The sequence below is a fragment of the Eriocheir sinensis genome, chromosome 32, assembly GCF_024679095.1.
Source record: "Eriocheir sinensis breed Jianghai 21 chromosome 32, ASM2467909v1, whole genome shotgun sequence".
Taxonomy (NCBI): domain Eukaryota; kingdom Metazoa; phylum Arthropoda; class Malacostraca; order Decapoda; family Varunidae; genus Eriocheir; species Eriocheir sinensis.
In genome coordinates, this window is record NC_066540.1 from 1,696,821 (window position 1) to 1,721,504 (window position 24,684).

The window sequence follows — 24,684 nt, forward strand, 5'->3', positions numbered from 1 at the left end:
TTACGATTGGTCTGTGAGCGAACAAATTTGTTGTGTTGAAGTGTGTAACGGACCGAAGTTCAGAGACGCGTTGCCATGCACAGAACAAACGGTAACACACACACACACACACACACACACACACACACACACACACACACACACAGGGGCCGCACGGGGTTAAGCTTCGGCAGGTGTGTGTAGAGGTGCACCGTGTAGTGTCCTGCCCGCCTCACCGCGCCTCCAGGGCCTGCAAGCGGCGGGACACGCCCGCCACGTCCTCCTCACTAATGCCGCTGCTCGACTGGGAGGCCAGAAGAGCCGGGGAGATCGCCGCGCTGTTGTCGCCGCCACCTGCACTCCACGCCTCCCCGTCGCCTGCAGCTACCTCCTGCACCGTCAGCCCGCCGCTGTGCTCCTTCACTGCCTGCCGCATCTCCTTCGGTAGCTCATCTACCTTGAGAACTCTTTCTCCCTGAATCTTCAAGCCGTGCAGAGCTCTGAGGGCATCCGTGCCTCTGTCCTGCGGGAGGCCGTGCACCGCCGCCATCCCCGCCACCGCCGCCACGACCATCAGGAGAGTCGTGCTGGCCATCTCGCTGCCGCCTCGCCGGTGCGCGGGCTGTGACGGGCCGACGGCCTGCCTCGGGGTGTGTGGGCCTGCCTCGGGGTGTGTGGGCCTGCCTCGGGGTGTGCCGGCCTGCCTGCTGGAGTCGCGTGTGTGCCAGGGGCTGGCGAAGACGAAGGGACACTGAGCGGCTGTGTGCGCTGCCTCATCACGTCCTCTCAAAACTGGCAGACAGTGGCAGTCCCTCGGGCGGCGGGCCTCGGACCTCCCCTGGCAGGTGGCGAGGGCGGGGTGGCGCCGTGGCGGGAGGGAGGGACGGAGGGGGGCAGGTAGGGAACGGGAGGAGCACCGATCGCATCAAGTGATGAGAGCCACTCCCGCCGCACCTGTGTGTGTGTTTGTGTGTGTGTGTGTGTGTGTGTGTGTGTGTGTGTGTGTGTGTGTAATTCACCACGGCCTGATCACGAGCTGGTCTCGTCATCGCCAGAACCCTCTCGATTAGAGCTCGTTAATCGATCTTTGGCTACTACCGGGACCTCCACACACCCCATCCCCCTTGCTCGAAGGGGGACTTGTCAGTTAAAAAATCCCGGCATAATAAACTATTTTGCCTTGTGTTCAAGTTGTTTTGTTTCCCTTCAGTTTATTTGTTTTTTTGTGTTTCGCTTTTTATTTACCTTTCTTATCCTTCTTCTAGCATATAAGTTCTGGCCTTGTTTCCATCGTTCTGCTTTCTTTCATTATTTATAGTTTGCCTATTTTCATTTTGCTGATACTCTTCTTGGTCCACTTCTATGTATATTCGTTTTTTATCTTGCTTAAAAAAATCGAGTTTTGTTCTTTCATTTGTCTCCCTATGAAAATCTTATTCTTGACTCCATTCTTACGATTCTTTTCTTAAAATCCTTTTCTCTCTCCCCTTCTGCTCTTTCTCTTCTCTGGCTTCCTCCCTTAATTAATCCCCTCTGAATGTACTCCTCCTCCTCCTCTTCTTCTTCTTCTTCTTCCTACTCCTCCTTCTCTTCCTCCTCCTCCCCGTTATCCCATTCCTCTAATCCCTTTATTCCATCCCATCTGGTCGTGTTGTATCCTCAATCGCCTTTTATTCAATTCCTCTTTGGACTTGACGGCTCGTTCCCAAATCCGTTTTAGGCTATTCCTCTTCGGCGCTTCGTTCTTCTAATCCTCTTTATTTGACTTGACTTCCGCGCTCTCCACCCCTCCTGATCCTCTTGTTTTATCTTGTATCTCTCTCCTTTCTTCGGGTTCCGTTCCTTGTGTGCGCTGCTGCTGCTCTTCCTTCTCTTGTTCTGAATCCCTTGTTCATAATTTTGTTTTCTATCTGATTCAGTGTTTTTTTTATTTTTTTTACCTTTGTTCAACTTCATATATTTATCCAGCCTTAACATTTCTTCCCGATATCTTATTTCCCACACCATCTTTCTTTTGTTCTCTGTGTGACCTACTACTGCTACTACTGCCTTACTCATATATATTGTTACTATTTTTTCCCCACTCTTCTATCTTAGTTATGTTCTTTGTGTGGCTGCATCGTGGTGTGAGACCTTGCTGCGGGAAGAGAATATCATAAAATCCTTCCTTCCCGAACGTTATGTATTCCATATCATTCTTCGCTTTTATTCCATTTATCTTAGTTCTTTTTATTTCGTTCACTATTAGTTTTTCGTTTTCTTTTCAATATTCGTTCTCTTTCTCATGACCACTATTTGTTCTCTTTCTTTCACTTTTCGTTGTACTACCGGCCACTTGCAAACTCCTTACGTTCTTGTTTTTATGTTTCCTCTTTAGTCTTTAAAATGCTAATTCTTCCTTTCCTCATCAGACTCAGACTCCTTACCGGCCACTTGCAGACTCCTTATGTTGTTATGGAGTCTCGTTTTTTTGGTCTTTGAAACAATAATCCTTCCTTTCCCCACCGCTGCGTGCCCTTGATCCCCGTTCCTTTCCCCCAGAAGAGGCTCCAGCCGAGCTCCAAAACGACCCCCAGCCGAGCCGGGCCCAGACGTCCACCCAAGGAACGCCAGGCCTCCCGCTGCTCCTGCTGGGGCTTCACCGTTTGCTGGGGCGCGACAGGACGAGAACGTGGTGCCTCTGGGCTCTCCTGGCGGCCTGTCTAGTGCTCCCCAGCGCCGTCAGGAGTACGAGTGGCCTTCAGGACACCTCTCAGACTAATAATGAAGCAGAAGGATCGGTAACAGTCGCCGCGAGGCATGGGAACAGAGTCCTTGGCGTCACGCTCTTAAGAAACCCGGAACTGGAAGGTGATTTGGGGATATCCTTCGGTTCCTATACTTCCTCTTCTCTCTTTGCATCCTACACTCCCTTATCCTCTTCCTCCTCCTTCGTCTCCTATACTCCACCCTTCTCATCATCGTTGGAATCCTATACTATTTCTTCTTCCTCCTCCTCCTCTTCCTCCTCCTCCTCCTTCATCTTTTATCCTTCATCTTCCACCATTGATTAGATAGTTAGTGTAGCATGTCACAAACAGCCTTGTAAGGACCATCAGGTCTGCTGTTGTTTGTTCTTTCTTTGTGTTTCTTTGTGTTCCTCCTCCTCCTCCTTCTCCCGAAGGCACCATCACAAACCATTCAATGTTCCGACGCCCACGTGCTTTGATCTAACCCCCTCTTCCTCCGCTTCCTCTTCCTCTTCCTCCTGCCCTTTCCTTATCCACGCCTCCTGCACTTCCCCCGCCCACGTCTTCCGCCCTCAGCTCTAGTCCACGGCGGGGAGTGTGGAGAGCGAGGCGCGGAGGACGTAACGGCGAGGGAGTGTCTTTTTGTTTGGGTTGTCATGCACTGGTGGTGCGTTTTGGCGGGTGTGTGTTGCGGTGGTGCGTTGCGGTGGTGGTGTTGGTGCGGGTGTGTGTTGCGGTGGTGTGTTGCGGCGGTGGTGTTGGTGCGGATGTGTGTTGCGGCGGTGGTGTTGGTGCAGGTGTGTGTTGCGGTGGTGTGTTGCGGCGGTGGTGTTGGTGCGGGTGTGTGTTGCGGCGGTGGTGTTGGTGCGGGTGTGTGCTGCGGTGGTGTGTTGCGGCGGTGGTGTTGGTGCGGGTGTGTGTTGCGGTGGTGTGTTGCGGCGGTGGTGTTGGTGCGGGTGTGTGTTGCGGTGGTGTGTCGGTGCGGGTGTGTGTTGCGGCGGTGGTGTTGGTGCGGGTGTGTGTGGCGGCGGTGTGTTGGTGCGGGTGTGTGTTGCGGCGGTGGTGTTGGTGCGGGTGTGTGTTGCGGTGGTGTGTTGGTACGGGTGTGTGTTGCGGCGGTGTGTTGGTGCGGGTGTGTGTTGCGGCGGTGGTGTTGGTGTGGGTGTGTGTTGCGGCGGTGGTGTTGGTGCGGGTGTGTGTGGCGGCGGTGTGTTGGTGCGGGTGTGTGTGGCGGCGGTGTGTTGGTGCGGGTGTGTGTGGCGGTGGTGTGTTGGTGCGGGTGTGTGTGGCGGCGGTGTGTTGGTGCGCGAGTGTGTGGCGGTGTGTTGGTGCAGTGTGTGTGTGGGTGTGTGTTGGTGTGGCGGTGGTGGTGTGTGTGTGGCGGCGGTGTGTTTTTTGATATCCATTCTATAGTAAGGTGACCAGAACTGAGCCGCATAGTCAAGATGAGGTCTAACTAATGCTAAATATAGTTTGAGGAAGACTTCGGGGCTTCTGTTGCTTACGATCCTTGAAATAAATCCCAGTACCCTATTAGCTCGATTTCTAGCTTGAATGCATTGTGCCCTTGGACGGAGATCAGAGCTCACTAAGACCCCTAAATCCCTCTCGCACCCAGACCTGCTTATGAGATTGTCATTTAAGCAATAGTTATGTGAGGGGTTGTTCCTACCTACACTCAGAATACTGCACTTCCCTACATTGAACTCCATCTGCAATTTATCCGCCCAGTCATACAATCTGTTGAGTTCACTTTGGAGAATACTAGCGTCCTGATCCGACTCAATTACTCTACCGATCTTGGTAGAGGAAAAAAAAAGATATCCATGAAGAAAAATGTGCTCATATGTAATTCAACTGTTATTGTGACCAATGATTCTTAACTTTGTGGTAGTGAGATAAAGATGAACAATGTAATGAACGATTGGAAGTTATGAAATGAGAATCTCTAAAGAAATTGGCAATGTTAGGACTGACTCGACTTCGAAACTTCGACGGATGAAAATATGTAAACTTACACAATAGGAAAGTGAAAAGCATATGAATACATTTTAAAGACATTAAAAGAAGAAAAAGATAAAATTCTCAAGGGGAAAAATGTGAAAATATTGAATTTGGCTTAGTAATGTGAAAAAAGTTTCTCGGCTTTGTGGAAGTGCGAGAGATGAAAACAAGAGGACTGACACTCACACAGGAAAAAAAGAGCAGATAAAGTTAAACTGTTAAGACGATCAGTGACTCATTCTCTGTTGGTGGAGATGCGATAAAGATAAGAATAAAAAAAGAATGAAGTAGTTACTCGGAGTATGCTGACGAATTCCTTGTTCTCGGATACTTCGTGATGCATGATAAACAATGAAATAAAACAGGAGGAAAAAGATTAATCAAGTGCTTTGTACATTAATCGTCGACGCTGTGATCCATTAGAGAGTAAAACCAAAACGGCGAGATAATAATAAAAGAAAATTACCAAATGGATGAGTTACCATTGGCAATTATTCATTTTCTATTAATTAAGTGATTTCTGTGGAAGGGAAAATGTAAAAGAAAATTAGCTGGTTGCTCTCTCTCTCTCTCTCTCTCTCTCTCTCTCTCTCTCTCTCTCTCTCTCTCTCTCTCTCTCTCTCGTGACCTGAATACACATAGGCTACACACAATATCGTTTTAAAATATGCATCCTTCCTCCTTATCTCCTCCTCCTCCTCGTGCTCCTCCTTCTCCTCGTGCTCCTCCTTTTCCTCGTGTTCCTCCTCCTCCTCCTTACTTGTTTATTTATTTACTTACTTACTTGAGGGAGTACAGCGCCGCGCCACGAAGATGATACCATCACTGAGGACGAAGCCCTATGAAGAGCGACTCGAGCGACTCAACCTCTTCACGTTGGAAGAGAGACGACTGCGAGGAGACATGATACAAGTCTTTCAGTACCTGAACAAGCTCAGCAACGTTGATCACTCCAAGCTCTTCACGCTACAAACTAACCTGAGAACAAGAACAAAGGAAAAACAATTCAAGCAAAGCGATGCCAAACCGACAGAGGCAGGAGTTATTTCTCGAATAGGGTTGTTCGCCACTGGAACAGCCTCCCTGCAGAAGTGGTTAGCGCAGAGAGCATCAACTCATTCAAGAAACGCATTGATTGCCACTTTGCTGCAACGGGAGTGAACTGAACATATCAAAGAGTAGGTGCACAAGTGCTTTAATCCTACCCTGCAAGCCACTCCTATGGCAAACGGATTGATTAAATCACTGAAAGCAGGCAGCCTAGTAATGAGCCAACAGGCTTTCTGCCGCCTGCTAGTCTATGTTTCCAAGTTTCCATGTTTCCTCCTCTACCTCTTCCTACTCCTCCTCCTCCTCCTCCTCCTCCTACACCCTCCCCGAAACTACCATTCTCTCCTTCCCTCTCCTCATGTTCCTACCTTTCTACATACTGACTCTTCTTCCTCCTTCTTCCCTTTCTCTACGTCTCTATCTTCCTCTCCTTTTTCTCCGTCACTTTGTCCCTACTTTTTATATTTTTGTCTTTCCTTCTCCTCTTCTTCCTCCTCTTGTTCCTCTTTGAAACTGTGGTGTTCAAGGGCTATCAATGCCATGGAAAAAGGAACCGTTGAAAGAAAGAAGAAAACCAAAGAGGCAGACAGAAAAGGAGGAGGTAGAGTCCCTTGATGGAGAGAGTCCTGACAACCTAAGATTTGGACGCCATTATTGGCCCTGTTTTCGCCGCGCTTTTCAAACGCTAGCATACGCTCTCTTTTATATTTCTGCTTCACATCCATACGGGTCGTCCATTGAAACTGAGCACACCTTCCCCTAACAGCCAGCAGGGAGCCAGCAGCCAGCGAGCTCTGGGAAAGTAAATAAGAGACGGTATGTGTCTACATCAACAGGTATCGCCATCCCACCATTACGCCCTTATACTCTACCATAATTTGGTCACCAGCCGTAGGAACGTGCCGTAAGGTGACAGGAGATTGTTATTAGCCTTACGATCAGCCACTGTCTCAGTATAGGCACTCAGTAACCCACGTAGCCTATGATAACTATAGGCGTGTCACGGCGGGCTGCTGACGACCTTGAGAGGCGGCCGCGGCAGCGCTCAGTGGGTACTGAGAGACTTCAAACAAGTCTGGGTGCCTCTCTTTGAGTGTTGCTGCTGTGATGGATGGATTTAACAATACTTATCGCTCTAAAACGTAATCGGCAGTAGTTTGGGAAGTCTTTCTATTATCTACATATCCCTTCATCGCCTGACCCTTGCCTGCAGGGAGGGACGCTGCCTCCTGGACGTCATGAGCCTTGATATACTTGTCATGGGCCACGTGGCTGACACACTACCCAAGCTCCATCAATGCAAAGGCACTTTGCTTCCTTTCCGTTACCTGCTTGCAGAAAACTTTAGCATATGGAGAAAAAAAATAGTGTAAACTAATTATCTGGGGGTGAGGGATCACTAATTCCATTACTCGCCGGGCTGCTATCTTTCAACACACACACACACACACACACACACACACACACACACACACACACACACTAGGATGTAGTTGCTGCAATAAATTTTGTGCGATTCCAAGGTATTGTGAAGATAAGTTATCAATAAGTTCAATAACATTTGATTTAATTTAATTTAATTGAAACACTTATTGTTGATTGAAAAATAATACAGTAAAATACTAAGGCCATGTATACGTGTTTCATTTTGCTTGAGGGTCAAAATAGGTTTAGAGAATATTGTAGGAAAATGTCTTCAACATATTATAATGACATTGGTAACCATGAAAATGAAGACTCTACAACCTTTTAAATTAGGCTATTAAATAAAGATGCCCTCATAACCCAACCAGAGGAGTTTCTAGCTGAAGACCCTTCACATGAGCAAATAGTAACCTAACCTATCACCGCTGAAATAGTAATATTTCCCCGCATTGTAAAATCCCGGAAACGAGTAATAATAATGGAAACGGTTACCAGAGTGATGATTAGCAAATACAATATAAAGAAGAATTGTGTGTTAACATTTTAGAGTGAGTTGGGTGTGATTCTAGAGTTTTACCAAGACATGTATAGCTTACCAAAAGCTAGCTTCTGTTCATCTAAACTCTTGTAACACGTCCAGTCTATTAGACTGTGGCCTTGATGAGACTGTGAAATATCCATTGTGATTCTGTAATAACAGCTAGAGCCCTGTGGGAGAGATCACACCCAATAATTTTGTCCATAAGGGCCACAGCTTACCTCATCAGCTTCGGTGTCTGGACCTGAGGTGAGCGATTGTTTCAGTCCTTGTAGCTGTGTCTCTCTCACAATGATTTCCATAGACAGTACACAGGGAGGGCGGTTATGACAGCAAGACACACACAATGGCAGTGTGTGTGTCTTGCTGTCATAACCGATGGTTTCCTCCCAAAACGACTGACTGTTAGCACACCTCTGTCTGTCTTCTCAGTGGCCTTGCAGTTAATTAATAAACTTTGTATCCCCTCTGTGGCATGTTGCTACAACCGATGGCTAGGTAGCAGGGCATTGTTACATTGAAAAGCAGTCGAATCCGCTTCCAAAAATAGGTAAAACTATGTTTTTATTACCTCACTTCAAAGTCGGCGCCATGCTCGAAGGGCCAAAAATGGCGCCCAGCAGCCTTATACACAGGGCCGCCTATGTCGGGACTCTCTCTATAAAGGGACTCTAGGAGGAGGGAGAGGAGGAGGAGGAGGAGAGAGGGAGGGTGGTAAGGGGAATGGGGCGAAGGAAAAAGATAGTAAAGAGAAAGCTGGAGAGATGGAGAGAGAGGAGGGGTAGATGTAGAAACATGGAAACATGGACTAGCAGGCAGCAGAAAGCCTGTTTGCTCATTACTAGGCTGCCTGCGTTCAGTCCTTTAATCAATCCGTTTGCCATAGGAGTGGCTTTCAGGGAAGGATTAAAGCACTTGTGTATCTACTCTTGGGTAATTTCACTTCACTCCCGATGCAGCAAAGTGGCGTCAATGCGTTTCTTGAAGGAGCTGATGGTCTCTGCGCTAACCACTTCTGCAGGAAGGCTGTTCCAGTGGCGAACCACTCTATTCGAGAAATAACTCCTGCCGATGTCGGTATTGCATCGCTTTACCTGAATTGTTTTTCCGCTGTTTCTTGTTCTCAGGTTAGTTTGTAGTGTGAAGAGTTTGGAGTGATCAACGTTGCTGAGCTTGTTCAGGTACTTAAAGACTTGTATCATGTCTCCCCGCAGTCGTCTCTTTTCCAACGTGAAGAGGTTGAGTCGCTCGAGTCGCTCTTCATAGGGCTTCGTCCACAGTGATGGTATCATCTTCGTGGCGCGTCGCTGTACTCTCTCAAGTAATTCAATGTCTTTCCTTAATTAGGAGACCAGAATTGCACGGCGTATTCCAGGTGGACCCTTACCAGCGAATTATACAGGGATAACATAACTCCCGGCGTCTTGTATTCGAAGTTCCTCGCTATGAACCCAAGCATTGTATTGGCTTTCTTACAGGCGGACTTGCAGTGTTTTGTTTGTTTCAAGTCACTGGTCTCTTTCCTCTTGCACTACATGTAATGGTTCGCCACCCATGTGGTATGTGTGGTTGCTGTTTCTGGATCCGATATGCATTACTTTACATTTGGTAGTGTTGAAGGACATCTGCCATTTTTCTGACCACCGAGTAATCTGGTTCAGGTCTCTCTGGATAATTTCGCAGTCTGCCGTTGTGAGGGCCTTCCCACCCACCTTTGTGTCGTCGGCAAATTTTGAAAGATTGGATTTTAATCCAAGTTCTAGGTCGTTGATATATATGATGAAAAGTATGGGTCCCAGCACTGACCCCTGTGGCACTCCACTTGTGACCGGGAGCCACTCGGAGGCCTATCCGTTGAGTACAACTCGTTGTTTTTTTTCAGTGAGCCAGTCTTTGATCCACGCTGTCAGATTGTCGCCTAACCCCGCCGACTTAAGTTTCTTGAGGAGTCTTTCGTGTGGCACTTTGTCAAAGGCTTTCTGAAAGTCTAGATATATAACATCACTGGGGATATGATTATCCCAATTTTCATAGATACCTTGGAAGAAGTCCAATAAATTGATTTAGTATGAGGGCTTGTTCCTGAAACCGTGCTGAGCATCGGAAATGATGTTGTTGTCTTCAAGGAACCTAACGAGTTTGTCTATGATGATCTTCTCGAGGATTTTTCCCGCCACTGAAGTCAAGCTGATTAGTTTGTAGCCACGCTTTTGTCTCCCTTTTTGTAGATCGGTGTTACGTTCGCTTGTTTCGTCTTTTGGTACTTTGTTTTGTTGTAGTGACAGATTGTAGATGGCGGAGAGTGGCTTGAGGATTTGCTGCTTGAGTTCCTTGAGCAGCCTGGGTGACAAGTCGTCGAGTCAAAGGAACACAAAGGAACACAAAGGAAGAACAAACAACAGCAGACCTGCTGGTCCTTACGAGGTTGTTTGTGACAAGCTACACTAACTATCTAATCAAAGGTGGAAGATGAAGGACAGCAAAGGCGAAGGCTCCTCCCCACCCCCCCATCCCTCCAGCCAAAGCTGGCAGGAAAGGAAAAAGAACCATGCAGCATGGAAAAACTGCATGGAATTTATGTAGGAAAGAGGAAAGAACTACCATTACTGCTACCACTAACCGGGCGATAAAAGCGGACAAGGACACCAGTATTCGAAAGAACTTAACGTTATTACGACAATGAGTAATATCTTAGTTGCTGGTTGGATTCAAAACACTTGTCTAATCTATTCTTGAAGGCCGTAACTGTTGTACTATCAACGACATCACAAGGTAGAGAGTTCCAAACATTAACAACTCGATTAAAGAAGAAGTGTTTAGCTTCGTGCGACGAGAATCTTTTACCACTTATCTTCAAATTGTGATTTCTTCTTGTTCTATTTGATCGATCAATTGTAAAGTAATCTTCCGCATTAATATCACTGAATCCTTTGAACATTTTAAACACTTCTATTAGATCGCCTCGCATTCTTCGTTTTGATAGGCTGAATAAATTTACTTCTTTAAGCCTTTGTTCATATGATAAATTTCTCAACCTAGGAATCATCTTTGTTACTCTTCGTTGGACCCGTTCCAACTTTTCTATGTCTTTTCTGTAGTAGGGAGACCAAAACTGTACACAGTACTCTAGACGGGGTCGAACCAACGAATTATACAGTTTTAATATTACTTTTTTTCCGATTAATTATTAAATACTCGTCCGATGAAGCCAACCAATTTGTTTTCAGTTTTAACTACCTCTGAACAATGCTTACCGGGCTTTAAATCGCTTGATATAGTGATTCCAAGATCCTTTTCTTTACTTACTGCAGAAAGTTGTTAGCCATTCATTACGTACCGAACGCGATTGTTATTTTTTCCGATGTGCAACACTTTACATTTGTCAACGTTAAATTTCATTTGTCATTGATTGGCCCAACGTGCAAGTCGATCTATATCCGATTGTAAAGCTTCTTCGTCGAGTGTCGCAGTTACTTTACTAGCAATTTTTGTGTCATCAGCAAATTTTGATACTTTGCAAGTGAGCCCATCATCGATATCATTAACATAAGTTAAGAAGAGCATGGGGCCAAGCACCGATCCTTGAGGTACGCCGCTTTTGACATCGAGCCAGTCAGATGTAACACCGTTTAGAACTACTCTCTGTTTCCGCTCAGAGAGCCAGTCCGCAAGCCAATTATGAACGTTACCCGAGATACCGTGCGCCAGTAGTTTGCTGAGCAATCGTTGGTGGGGGACCTTATCAAATGCCTTTTGAAAATCCAGATATATGATATCTACTGATCTGCTTTCATCGAACACCTCAAAAATATAGTGAAAAAAATCAAGCAAGTTAGTCAAACACGAACGTTTACTACGGAAGCCATGTTGCGAATTATTTATCATATTATTTTCTTCGAAGAAATTCACCATATTGTCGCGAGTGATAGTCTCCATTAACTTACAAACAATAGATGTCAGGCTAATTGGTCGATAGTTTCCTGGATGAGACTTGTCCCCCTTTTTGAAAATTGGTGTGACATTTGCAAGTTTCCAATCCGACGGAACTTTTCCAGCTGTTAAAGTCCGGTGAACTTGCTTGTCTCGAGTTTGTCTAGGTCGTCGATTGTGCCAATTTCTAGGGGAGTGATTCCCATCGGTGGGGTAGGGCTCCCGGGTACGGACTGGGTGTTCTCGACCGTGAACACAGACGCGAAGTTTTTGTTTAGGATTTCGACCATTTGCCTGCTGCCCTGCGTTAGTACGTCACTTTCATCTTTTAGGGGATCGATATTGCTCTTTCTCTTCTTTTTGGTTCTTATATACGTGACGAACTTTTTCGGGTTGGACCTGGCTTCGCGTGCAATTTGCTTTTCATAGTCGCGTTTACGCTGGCGAATGAGAGTTCTGCAAGCTCTGAGGCTTTGATGGTACTGTTCGCGAGCCAGTCAGTGCTGTTTTCCTTTAGCAAGTTGTATTTTCTCTTCTTTAAATTAATCGCCCGTCGAACTTGGGTAGTCATCCATGGTGGGCTTATGGCATTATTTGTTCTCCTTGTCTTCATGGGAACAGTTGTTCTCTCTACCTCCGGTTCCACGCGCCGTCCACAGGAGCGAAGTTCACGGGCTCCCAAGTTGTCTGTGTTAGCAGCTCACGAGCGAAATTAAAATTGGCTCTTTTGTAGTCTGGAATCTTGGACGTATTTTCGGTGAGTTCATGGTCTGTTCTGATCTTTAGGCGAATTAGGTGATGGTCGCAACCATCCAGTTTTTCGCCGACTTGCCATTCACGTGTGAGATCGGAATCACTCACTAGTACTAGGTCTAATAAGTTATTTTCCCTTGTCGGTTGGGTAATAATCTGAGTTAGAAAGATGTCCTCTAACATTTCGAGCAATCTGTTTCCCTCCCGATCTTCAATCATCGTGGTCCAGTCAATGTTGGAACAGTTAAAGTCCCCGATAATGACTGATTGTTTGTTGTGTGTTATGGTGTGAATTTCCTCGTACAGCGTTTCGTCGTCCGCTGCTTGTTGCTTTGGAGGTCTGTAAACGGTTCCAATCGTTATTTTGTTGTGCTTGCTAGTCTCCAGCTCAATATATACATTGTCATATTTCTCTGAGTCTTCTTTGGTTATTTCCACGGCAGGGTATTTGTTCTTGACGTAACATATAACACCTCCTCCTTTCTTGCGAAGTCTGTTTTTGTAGAAGCTCTCGTATCCCGGAATTGAGAATTCGGTCATTAGGTGGTCAGAGGTGGCCCACGTTTCGGTGATGGCAATCACGTCCGGTCTTTCTACGTCAACGTGGGCAAGTAACTCATCCCGTTTGGGTATTAAGCTCCGCGCGTTGGTGTATAGGGGTAGAAGGGAGGAGAAACTGGAGAAAAGTTGGAGGAAGTGAGGAGAGGGTGAAGAAACAAAACTGAGGAGAGAATAAAAAAAAGATAAAGATAAAGGAGGAATGAAGGTAGGGAAAAGTAGAAGAATGGAGCAAAAGGAGAGAGAGAGAGAGAGAGAGAGAGAGAGAGAGAGAGAGAGAGAGAGAGAGAGAGAGAGAGAGAGAGAAATGCCTTTATTTTCTTTAAAAAAAAATAACTAAGAAAACTATGTAAGGAGGAAAGAAGGAAAGAAAGGGAAGAGAGAATGAGAAATAAGTGGAGGAAAAGTACGAGAAAGAAATGAGATATGATGAAGCTGGCAGGGAGGAGCGGATGGGAGGAAAAGTAATAACGGGAGATGAAGAATGATGACAAAATGAAGGAAGGACGAAGCAGCCAACATGAAAATGGCGAAACAAAGAAAATGAGAGGGAAGAGAACAAGAACATGGAAATAAAATTGAAGGGAAGATGGAGGAGTGAAAAAGAAGGAATAACCAAAGTGAAAAGAAGGAAAAACCAGGATGAAATGAACAAGAGGACAAGAATACAGATTGAAAAAAAAATTGATTAAACTCGAAAGAAAAACAAACTAATTATGAAAAGAACTGGAGTGTGAACACGAAACAATTAAGTTAGTGAGAAGGTATTAGGAAAAAAGAAAAACTACACGAAATACAAAACACAGAAGAGTGAGAAGAAGAGAATGGAATAACGATGATAGAAATAAAACTCAAAACCGTGAACAGATATACACCGAGAAAAGAAGAGCAACGGCGATAAAAAGACAGACAAGGCAAAATGTGAAGAAAAAATGAGGAAGAAGAAGAGGAGGAAGATGAGGATATAAATGGCAAGAAAGGAGATGGATTAAGGAAGGTAAAGGAACACAAAAGGAGCGAGATATTGAGAAAAAGCTAACCAATAGAATATAAAGAAAGTTAGGAAAAGAAAAAGATATATGGTAAGGAGTAACACGCACAAAGGAATTCAGAAAATAAAGGAAAGAAGAAGGGAGACAGAAAAAGAAAAGAGCGTGTGATTGAAATCCTGAAATACCTGCGAATCCCTGAGGAAAAGATCAATGGTGTGAAAGCGGAGGAGGGGAAAGAAGAGAAAGGAGAGGAGGTCAAGGAGGGAAATCGGAAAGGAGGTGGAAGAAGAATGAAAAAGAAGCGTAAAAAAAAAAAACGATATGAAGATACTGGAAAAGGAAGAGGCAAAGAAGAAGAGGAAGATAAAGAATAGATGGAAGAGGAGGAGGTGGAGGAGGTGGAGGAAGAAGATTAAAGAGACAAAATTTAATATCACATGAGGAGAGGAATGTGTTAGTATGTGAATATGTGTGTGTGTGTGTGTGTGTGTGTGTGTGTGTGTGTGTGTGTGTGTGTGTCACGTCTCACTTCCCTGATTGATAAACAGTTCTTATTGTGTGTGTGTGTGTTTGTGTGTGTGTGTGTGTGTGTGTGAGAGAGAGAGAGAGAGAGAGAGAGAGAGAGAGACGAGTTTGAAATATTAAAAAGAATCGAATCTGCAAAACTAAGTGAATTGAAACAAATGGAAATGTTACGCTCGTGAACATGATTCTTCGAACGATTTCGTTTTCTCTCTCTCTCTCTCTCTCTCTCTCTCTCTCTCTCTCTCTCTCTCTCTCTCTCTCTCTCTCTCTCTCTTTTAAAAGCGCTCAAGGGGAAGAAAAGAAAGCGGAAGAGTAGAGAAGGAACATGCCAAGAAGAAAAGGAAGAGTGGTGAAGAACACTGAAGCGAGGCAAATAAAGAATATTCACGCAACTTGAAGGAAAAGGTGAAGGAGTGAAGGGAAAATGATTAAGAAAATAAGAGGAAGGAGAAACAACAATAAGAAGGAAATATAGAAAGGTGTCAAAGAAAAAAAAATGAAAGCAACTCAAAATGAATAATAGATTTAAAAAGTCAGAAAGGTTAGGAAAAAAGAAAGTAATGGCCGGAACGAAAAATGGAAACGTGTCAGTCGAAAAAAGAACAGACATGTGAACAACTCAACATGGAAACTTAATTAGAAGAGTGAAAGTCAGAAACACTAAGAGGAAAAAGAGAAAAAAAATGATAAGAATAAAATCAGAAAAGAGTCAATAAGTGTATGAATAAATAAACAAAGAAACGGAATAATGAAATATAAATAAATATATAAAAGATGAACACACACAAAAAAATGTTAGGGAGATGTGAAAACGAGGGAATATGTTCAGGTCCAGCGTCATTACATACTCGTTTTGTTATAATTATGTATTCTCCATATTGTTAGGCTAATGTCACACATTCACAATCTTGACTCGACGTTAGAAAATGTCACGCTGCCAGACGTACGTTAAGATCATTGTAAATAGATCACCTAAAATGCCGATCATTGCCGACGTCGAAACGACGTTGTCGAGACGTTACTGAGATGGACATCCAAAGGTGTTGGTTTACTGCCGACGGTGACAGATGTCGGGGAGGGCGCCGAGTGTTTAGAAATATCCAAAACTGTCGGCGTGTGGCCTGACGTCGGGAGGCGTCGGGAGTCAAGATCATGAATGTGCGACACTGGCCTTGGTTGTCTTTGGTGCATGTGTTCCCCATAGCAGATTATACCACACAGTGTTTGGCTGGTGTGTGTTGAGGCTTTGTTCCCTTTTTCTTTACTATGCAAGGAAGAGAAGTTGTTGCTCGCTCTCAGCATCAATTCGGTTGGTCAAATGCAAGAGGAATACAGAGGTGATTTTTAGGAAACCATTTCCCGGTGCTGCTCTGAAGTCATGACCATTTTCACTTCATTTCAAAGTGCTGCCTTTGGCTCCTTATCTGGTGTTCACTGTGTACTGTAATGGTTTGCTTTCCAGGAACAGCTGCATTATATATATATATATATATGTATATATATATATATATATATATATATATATATATATATATATATATATATATATATATATATATATATATATATATATATATATATATATATATATATATATATATATCTATATATATATGTATATATATATATATATATATATATATATATATATATATATATATATATATATATATATATATATATATATATATATATATATATATATATATATGACTTCTGGCATCTAGACAAAAACATCTCCTCCAACTTCACTTCTTCATCTTTCCCTCCACTCCTCAGTCCTGACGGCAACACTGCCGTCTCATCTATCTCTAAGGCTGAACTCTTCTCTCAAACTTTTTCTAAAATCTCCACTCTGGACGATTCTGGGCATATTCCTCCTACTCATCCCCCCTCTGACTCCTTTATGCCTGTTATAAAGATTCTTCAAAATGATGTTTTCTATGCCCTCTCTGGCCTCAATCCTCAGAAGGCTTATGGACCTGATGGAGTGCCTCCTATTGTCCTTAAAAACTGTGCCTCCGTGCTGTCACCCTGCCTGGTCAAACTCTTTCGCCTCTGCCTGTCAACATCTACCTTTCCTTCTTGCTGGAAGTATGCCTTCACACAGCCTGTACCTAAGAAGGGTGACCGCTCCAATCCCTCAAATTACCGTCCTATTGCTTTACTTTCTTGTCTATCTAAAGCTTTTGAATCAAGCCTTAACCGTAAGATTCAAAAGCACCTTTCCACTTCTGACCTTCTATCTGATCGCCAGTATGGGTTCCGCAAGCGGCGTTCTACTGGTGATCTCCTAGCCTTCTTAACTGACTCTTGGTCATCCTCTCTTAGCCGTTTCGGTGAAACTTTTGCTATTGCGCTGGACATATCAAAAGCTTTTGATAGGGTCTGGCACAAATCTTTGCTTTCTAAACTACCCTCCTACGGTTTCTATCCTTCTCTCTGTACCTTTATCTCCAGTTTCCTTTCTGACCGTTCTATTTCTGCCGTGGTAGACGGTCACTGTTCTTTCCCTAAATCTATTAACAGTGGTGTCCCACAGGGTTCTGTCCTATCTCCCACTCTTTTTCTGTTGTTCATTGATGATCTTCTTTCCAAAACGAACTGTCCTATCCATTCCTACGCCGATGATTCCACTCTGCATTATTCAACTTCTTTTAATAGAAGACCCACCCTTCAGGAACTTAACGACTCAAGGCTGGAGGCTGCAGAACGCTTAGCCTCAGACCTTACTATTATTTCCGATTGGGGCAAGAAGAACCTGGTGTCCTTCAACGCCTCAAAAACACAGTTTCTCCACCTATCCACTCGACACAATCTTCCAAACAACTATCCCCTATTCTTTGACAACACCCAACTATCACCTTCCTCAACACTAAACATCCTCGGTCTATCCTTAACTCAAAATCTCAACTGGAAACTGCATATCTCATCTCTTACTAAATCAGCTTCCTCGAGGCTGGGCGTTCTGTACCGTCTCCGCCAGTTCTTCTCCCCTGCACAGTTGCTGTCCATATACAGGGGCCTTGTCCGCCCTCGTATGGAGTATGCATCTCATGTGTGGGGGCTCCCTCACACAGCTCTTCTGGACAGAGTGGAGGCAAAGGCTCTTCGTCTCATCAGCTCTCCTCCTCATACTGATAGTCTTCTACCTCTTAAATTCCGCCGCAATGTTGCCTCTCTTTCTATCTTCTATCGATATTTCCACGCTGACTGCTCTTCTGAACTTGCTAACTGCATGCCTCCCCCCTCCCGGCCACGCTGCACTCGACTTTCTACTCAGGCTCATCCCTATACTGTCCAAACCCCTTATGCAAGAGTTAACCAGCATCTTCACTCTTTCATCCCTCACGCTGGTAAACTCTGGAACAATCTTCCTTCATCTGTATTTCCTCCTGCCTACGACTTGAACTCTTTCAAGAGGAGGTATCAGGACACCTCTCCTCCCGAAACTGACTTATCTTTCGGCCACCTCTTTGGATTCTTTTTAGAGCAGCGAGTAGCGGGCTTTTTTATTAATGTTTACTTTTTGTGCCCTTGAGCTGTCTATATATATATATATATATATATATATATATATATATATATATATATATATATATATATATATATATATATATATATATATATATATATATATATATATATATATATATATATATATATATATATATATATATATATATATATATATATATATATATATATATATATATATATATATATATATATATATATATATATATATATATATATATATATATATATATATATATATATATATATATATATATATATATATATATATATATATATATATATATATATATAGTGGAGCAATGGGAGGTAATGGGGAGGACATCTAGCTCATAATATAACCAGGCAGCTTAGAAGTAATTCTAGAGGAGTAACAGAGGACGGGCTAAGAATCTTCTATACTAACAGCAGGAGCCTCAGAAACAAGATAGACTTACTAAGGGGTGAAGCTTGTTCAGAAAATTTTGACATAATAGCGATCACTGAGATATGGATAGACACTGCTAATAGAAATTTTAGATCAGAATTTGAAATAACGGGTTATCAGATGTTTCACAAAGACAGAAGGGGCAGAAAGGGAGGTGGAGTTGCGCTATATGTTAAAGACTTACTTAAATGTTTAGTTAACAACTCAGTCAAAACTAACACGGATTCAGAATCAGTTTGGGTGGACGTTTACAAAGGGAAAGAAAAACTAACTCTAGGAGTTATATACAGGCCACCCAACCTTAACAGGCAGAACACGAGTATATTACTACAGGAGATTGGCAGGGCGAGTATGAGTAGAAATGTCTGCGTAATGGGGGACTTTAATTATAGGAATATAGACTGGGAAGATCTAGTGGGTGACCTGGAAGCCGAGGACTTTCTTGAAGTTATACAAGATAATTTTCTTAAGCAGGTAGTTACTGAGCCTACCAGAGGAGATAACATATTAGACTTAGTCCTAACCAATAATGGGAACTTGCTACGTGAGTTGGAGGTGGGCGGAGAGTTAGGAAATAGTGATCACAGAACGGTTCGTTTTAGCTTAGACTGGGCGGTAACCCGCGAACCAAACCCAGTGTTAGTGCCAGATTTTAGATGAGCAAACTACGAGGGGCTTCGAAGACATCTTGAAGGGGTAAACTGGGATAATTTAGGGATTCATGAGGGCCAGAACTGCGGATTGGAGAGCCAGGAGAACCAGGTAGAAATGTCTTACAATAATTTAGTTAGAGTAATAGTAGAGGGGCAAGAACAGCATATACCACAGCGAACACTTAGAAAAGAAAACAATGATCCTAAGTGGATGACTCGTGGACTAAAACATGAGATTGGGTTAAAGAAGGGAAATAATAAGAAAATAAAGAATGGGAAACACATCTCAGGGGCCGGTACGTCGAACTATCTAGATTAGTTAAGAAAAACACCAGGATAGCAAAAAAGAACTATGAGATCAAAGTAGCAAATGAGGCGAAAAGTAATCCTAAGGGCTTCTTTCAGATGTATAGAACAAAAACACGGGAGAAAATTGGACCGCTGAAAACAAACACAGGGGAGCTAGAAGAAAATTACGAAAATATGAGCACATTGTTGAACGACTACTTCCTTTCAGTATTAACACAGGAGGATCGAACGACTATACCGGAAAGAGTTCAGGTGTACAAGGGCGGGGATGGCGATAAATTGAGGGATATTATCATTACCAGGCAAGTAGTTCAGGATGAGATAGATAAGCTTAAGAAGAACAAGTCGCCAGGTCCTGACGGGATATTTCCGAGGGTATTAAAGGAGTTAGGTGATATAATCAGTGACCCACTAACCGACATCTTTAAGATGTCGGTAAATACTGGCTATGTGCCGAGCCTATGGAAATTAGCTAATGTGACGCCGATTTTTAAAAAGGGGGACAGGTCAGTTGCTTCAAACTATCGCCCAATTAGCTTAACATCGGTTATAGGGAAGATGCTGGAGTCCATAATAGCCAGGAATATTCGGGAGCATTTAGAGAAACATAGCTTAATTCACGACTCGCAGCATGGGTTCACAAAAGGTAGGTCATGCCTCACCAATCTCTTGTCCTTCTACAATAAAGTATTTGAGGCGGTTGACAGAGATGAAAATTATGATGTAATCTATCTTGATTTTAGTAAAGCGTTTGACAAAGTGCCTCACCAACGACTGTTGCTTAAATTACAGGCTCACGGAGTAGAGGGTAAAGTTTTGAACTGGGTCAACGCGTGGCTTAGCAATAGGAAGCAAAGAGTGCAAATCAATGGTAAAAGATCTGACTGGGGATGTGTTACGAGTGGGGTCCCACAAGGTTCGGTATTAGGTCCACTTTTGTTTATTATTTATATCAATGACTTAGACACAGGAATTAGTAGTGATGTTAGTAAATTTGCAGATGATACCAAGATCGGTAGAGTAATTGAGTCGGATCAGGACGCTAGTATTCTCCAAGGTGAACTCAACAGATTATATGACTGGGCGGATAAATGGCAGATGGAGTTCAATGTAGGGAAGTGCAGTATTCTGAGTGTAGGTAGGAACAACCCCTCACATAACTATTGCTTAAATGACACTCTCATAAGTAGGTCTGGGTGCGAGAGGGATTTAGGGGTCTTAGTGAGCTCTGATCTCCGTCCAAGGGCACAATGCATTCAAGCTAGAAATCGAGCTAATAGGGTACTGGGATTTATTTCAAGGAGCGTAAGCAACAGAAGCCCTGAAGTCTTCCTCAAACTATATTTAGCATTAGTTAGACCTCATCTTGACTATGCGGTTCAGTTCTGGTCACCCTACTATAGAATGGATATCAAAATGTTAGAATCGGTGCAGAGGAGGATGACTAAGATGATTCAGGGGTTGAGAACTTGCCTTGCCATACGAGGAAAGACTCAAACAGTTAAACTTGCATTCTCTAGAAAGGCGAAGGGTGCGTGGAGACATGATCGAGGTTTATAAATGGATGAAGGGCTTTAATAAGGGAGACATTCATAAGGTTTTGTTGGTAAGAGAACCGGGTAGGACACGAAGTAACGGGTTTAAACTGGATAAATTCAGATTCAACAGGGACATAGGCAAAAATTGGTTTACTAACTGGGTGGTGGATGAGTGGAATAGGCTTAGCAGTCATGTGGTGAGTGCCAATACAATTGTCACATTCAAAAATAGACTAGATAAATTCATGGACAGCGATATTAGGGAGGGTGATATATATATATATATATATTTATATCTATATCTATATATATATATATATATATATATATATATATATATATATATATATATATATATATGTATATATATATATATATATAATGCACCTGTTCCTGGAAGCAAACCATTACAGGAGGGTGTGATATGTTAAGCCTGAATAAGTTATAATATGTGTGTACTGTTTTAGGGCCCTACACTGTGTGTGGAGGAAAATATCAACGGCATCCCGAGTAACGACAGCAGCACCCAGCCGGTGGCCACACAAGCTGCACGCAAGATGCTCTCAGCCCGCCCCTAGATGCCACCCCGGATGCCGGCCTGGTGCACCCCCTTGTACGCCTCCTGGAGATGGCAGACAAGTGAGTGTGGGCTGAGTGCTGTAACCAGAGGACAGGGTTCAGGATGTCTATTTATCCTCTTTATAAATGTAACTTTCAAGAGAGGAATACCAAGGCTTCTCAAACTGAAACTGATCACTTATTTGACATGTATTATATCCATAGGAGCAGCAGTTGTGTTCACTTATTAATTTGTTTTCCCCTTTGACTGCCACCTTTAGTTTATAAGTAAACTGAATTACTTTTGTGCCAATGTGAAGTAAGGAAAATGTTCTAGATACGAATGCCAAATAGTTTGCACAAATTGGCGACCATTACTGTTACGTGTAGGAGTACTTCACGACGAACGTGTGGAGATGAGCGTCATCTGATGGCTGATAAGCTCCCTGCCGCAGCCCCTCCCTGCACGTTGTGTACTGTTCCTTCTGCCCCATTCATAAATAATAACAAGGTTAAGCATTCTGTGGCATCCAGCCCTGAGTTTTATCGTTCCTGTTGTGAGGGTCTCGCGGTGAAAAACGTGGAGGGGAACATGAAGTCTTAAGATGAAGAGAAGGAGGTAGAAATGGGTGTCGCTTCTTGACACAATCTTTCTGCTTTGTTTTTATGTTGTATGAACAAATGAATAGTTTGAAGTTTGTTCCTCCATGTAATCCACGGTGTTTGCCTCCCCAACAGCCTCGGATGCTGTCGTGTCGTTCGTCAAGCTGCTCCGCTCGCTGCACACCAACGAAACATGCAGAGCAAGCCGTGTGGGCACCGGGAAACACTGCTGGCGATGGTCCCAAACTCAGAGACTTCGTCACTAAGGCTGGCATTGTACAACCTCTTCTGGAACTCATTAGACCAGACACAGAGGTAAGTTCATGAGGATGTTTTCTCACATTTTATAATGGGATGCTCTACCATTCAGTGATGTATTCTTTCTTCACTTCAAAACTCAAGCACAAAGTGGATAGTAAACTAATGCTTATAAGAGAAAGGAAAAATACATTGATCATCAGAACAAATTGTCTTCAGTATCTTCAGTCCTGTAGCATTACTGCATCAAAATGAATGTATTGCTGAGAGTAGATACACAGGTCTTTGTTGAGCAGGCATGAAAAGGCGGCACCAGGTGAAAGGCCACAGACGGCAGGCCAGTGCTGGTACACAATACGGTGATGGAGGCAGTGGTAGTGAACAGGGTTATAACTTGTTTATTGCTGGAAGGTGTTTGAAGGATGGGTACTTTGAATTATGAGGAACTAATAAAGTAATGTAAAGGCTAGAGTTCAATTCTCAGGTCTGAATACATGTATCTTAACATAAATTCCTTAGTCATTCATTCATTATTGTCTTAGATGACACAACAAAACCCAGTGAGGTGATGCCCCACTCGGACCGCTTCCTGCATGCATCAGTCATACCAGTGGGAGTGTAAAGCAGTCACCAAAACTATTGTAGGTTAACATGGCTCGTTAATATTCACCCAGCAAAGGGTTATAAATGTGTTCATCTTCTCAGACTGCCGAGATCAACGAGGTGGACCGCCTGGGCCAGATGAGTGAGGAGTGCGGCGGACTGGACAAGACTGAGGACTGCAGCACCACGACAACGAGGCCGTGTACCAGAAGGCCCTGGATGGATATTATCGAGAAGTGTTCCGGCGAAGAGGAGGGCCCCGAGGTGAGCAGCACCACCAGTGGCCAGGCGTACGACTTCTCTGCCGTGAACAACGTGCCTGAGGGTGGATTCTCTTTCTAGGACTTCAGTGTGTGTGTCTGGCAAGGGAGGAGCAGCAGCAGGCAGGGTGTGTGTGATCCACGGCGGAATAATGTAATAATGTATCTAACCGTCGATCTCACTTGTCTAAGTGGCCTCTGCAGCATGTTTTACTGGGCCTTCAGTGGACCCGCTGGTGCCTCAATGTTTTACTGGGCCTTCAGTGGACCCGCTGGTGCCTCAATGTTTTACTGGGCCTTCAGTGGACCCGCTGGTGCCTCAGTGTTTTATTGGGCCTTCAGTGGACCCGCTGGTGCCTCAATGTTTTACTGGGCCTTCAGTGGACCCGCTGGTGCCTCAATGTTTTACTGGGCATTCAGTGGACCCTCTGGTGCCTCAATGTTTTACTGGGCCTTCAGTGGACCCGCTGGTGCCTCAATGTTTTACTGGGCCCTCAGTGGACCCGCTGGTGCCTCAGTGTTTTACTGGGCCCTAAGTGGACCCGCTGGTGGCTCAATGTTTTACTGGGCCTTCAGTGGACCCGCTGGTGCCTCAATGTTTTACTTGGCCTTCAGTGGACCCGCTGCCTCAATGTTTTACTGGGCCTTCAGTGGACCTGCTGGTGCCCCAATGTTTTACTGGGCCTTCAGTGGACCCGCTGGTGCCTCACTGTTTTACTGGGCCTTCACTGGACCTGCTGGTGCCTCAATGTTTTACTGGGCCTTCAGTGGACCTGCTGGTGCCTCAATGTTTTACTGGGCCTCAGTGGACCCGCTGGTGACTCAATGTTTTACTGGGCCTTCAGTGGACCCGCTGGTTCCACACTGTTTTACTGGGCCTTCAGTGGACCCGCTGGTGCCCCAATGTTTTACTGGGCCTTCAGTGGACCCGCTGGTGCCTCAATGTTTTACTGGGCCTTCAGTGGACCCGCTGGTGCCTCAATGTTTTACTTGGCCTTCAGTGGACCCGCTGGTGCCTCAATGTTTTACTGGGCCTTCAGTGGACCCGCTGGTGCCTCAATGTTTTACTGGGCCTTCAGTGTACCAGCTGGTGCCTCATTTTTTTACTGGGCCATAAGTGGACCTGCTGGTGCCTCAATGTTTTACTGGGCCTTCAGTGGACCCGCTGGTGCCTCAATGTTTTACTGGGCCTTCAGTGGACCTGCTGGTGCCTCAGTGTTTTACTGGGCCTTCAGTGGACCCGCTGGTGCCTCAATGTTTTACAGGGCCTTCAGTGGACCCGCTGGTGCCTCAATGTTTTACTGGGCCTTCAGTGGACCCGCTGGTGCCTCTGTGTGTGTTTTAAAATTGTTTGCTTGATAGGCTGAAGCTTGAGGAATTCTGTGGATTACTTTTCATATCAGGTAATGGCTTTTTTACCTCTTTTTTATTCATCCAATAAATTTATCTTTATAA

At 44.2% G+C, this 24,684-nt stretch overlaps 1 protein-coding gene across 1 annotated transcript; it reads left to right on the forward strand.

The window, feature by feature from the left end:
* The first annotated feature begins 911 nt into the window (after positions 1 to 911).
* On the forward strand, positions 912 to 23,697 carry LOC127006408 (importin subunit alpha-1-like). Its single transcript, XM_050876362.1, has 5 exons — positions 912 to 937; positions 2,521 to 2,684; positions 6,758 to 6,810; positions 22,244 to 22,423; positions 23,072 to 23,697. Exons 1-5 carry the CDS (start codon positions 912 to 914, stop codon positions 23,309 to 23,311), a joined length of 663 nt encoding a protein of 220 aa, XP_050732319.1. The 3' UTR covers positions 23,312 to 23,697.
* The last annotated feature ends 987 nt before the right edge of the window (positions 23,698 to 24,684 follow it).

Bases quoted from the DNA above. Each gene is read 5' to 3' on its own strand.
- LOC127006408 (XM_050876362.1), top strand. From the start codon at position 912: ATGAGAGCCACTCCCGCCGCACCTGT. The intron at 938-2,520 runs GTGTGTGTTTGT...CCTTTCCCCCAG, and splicing joins GCCACTCCCGCCGCACCTGT to AAGAGGCTCCAGCCGAGCTC. The intron at 6,811-22,243 runs GTGGGTACTGAG...CCTCCCCAACAG, and splicing joins GGCGGCCGCGGCAGCGCTCA to CCTCGGATGCTGTCGTGTCG.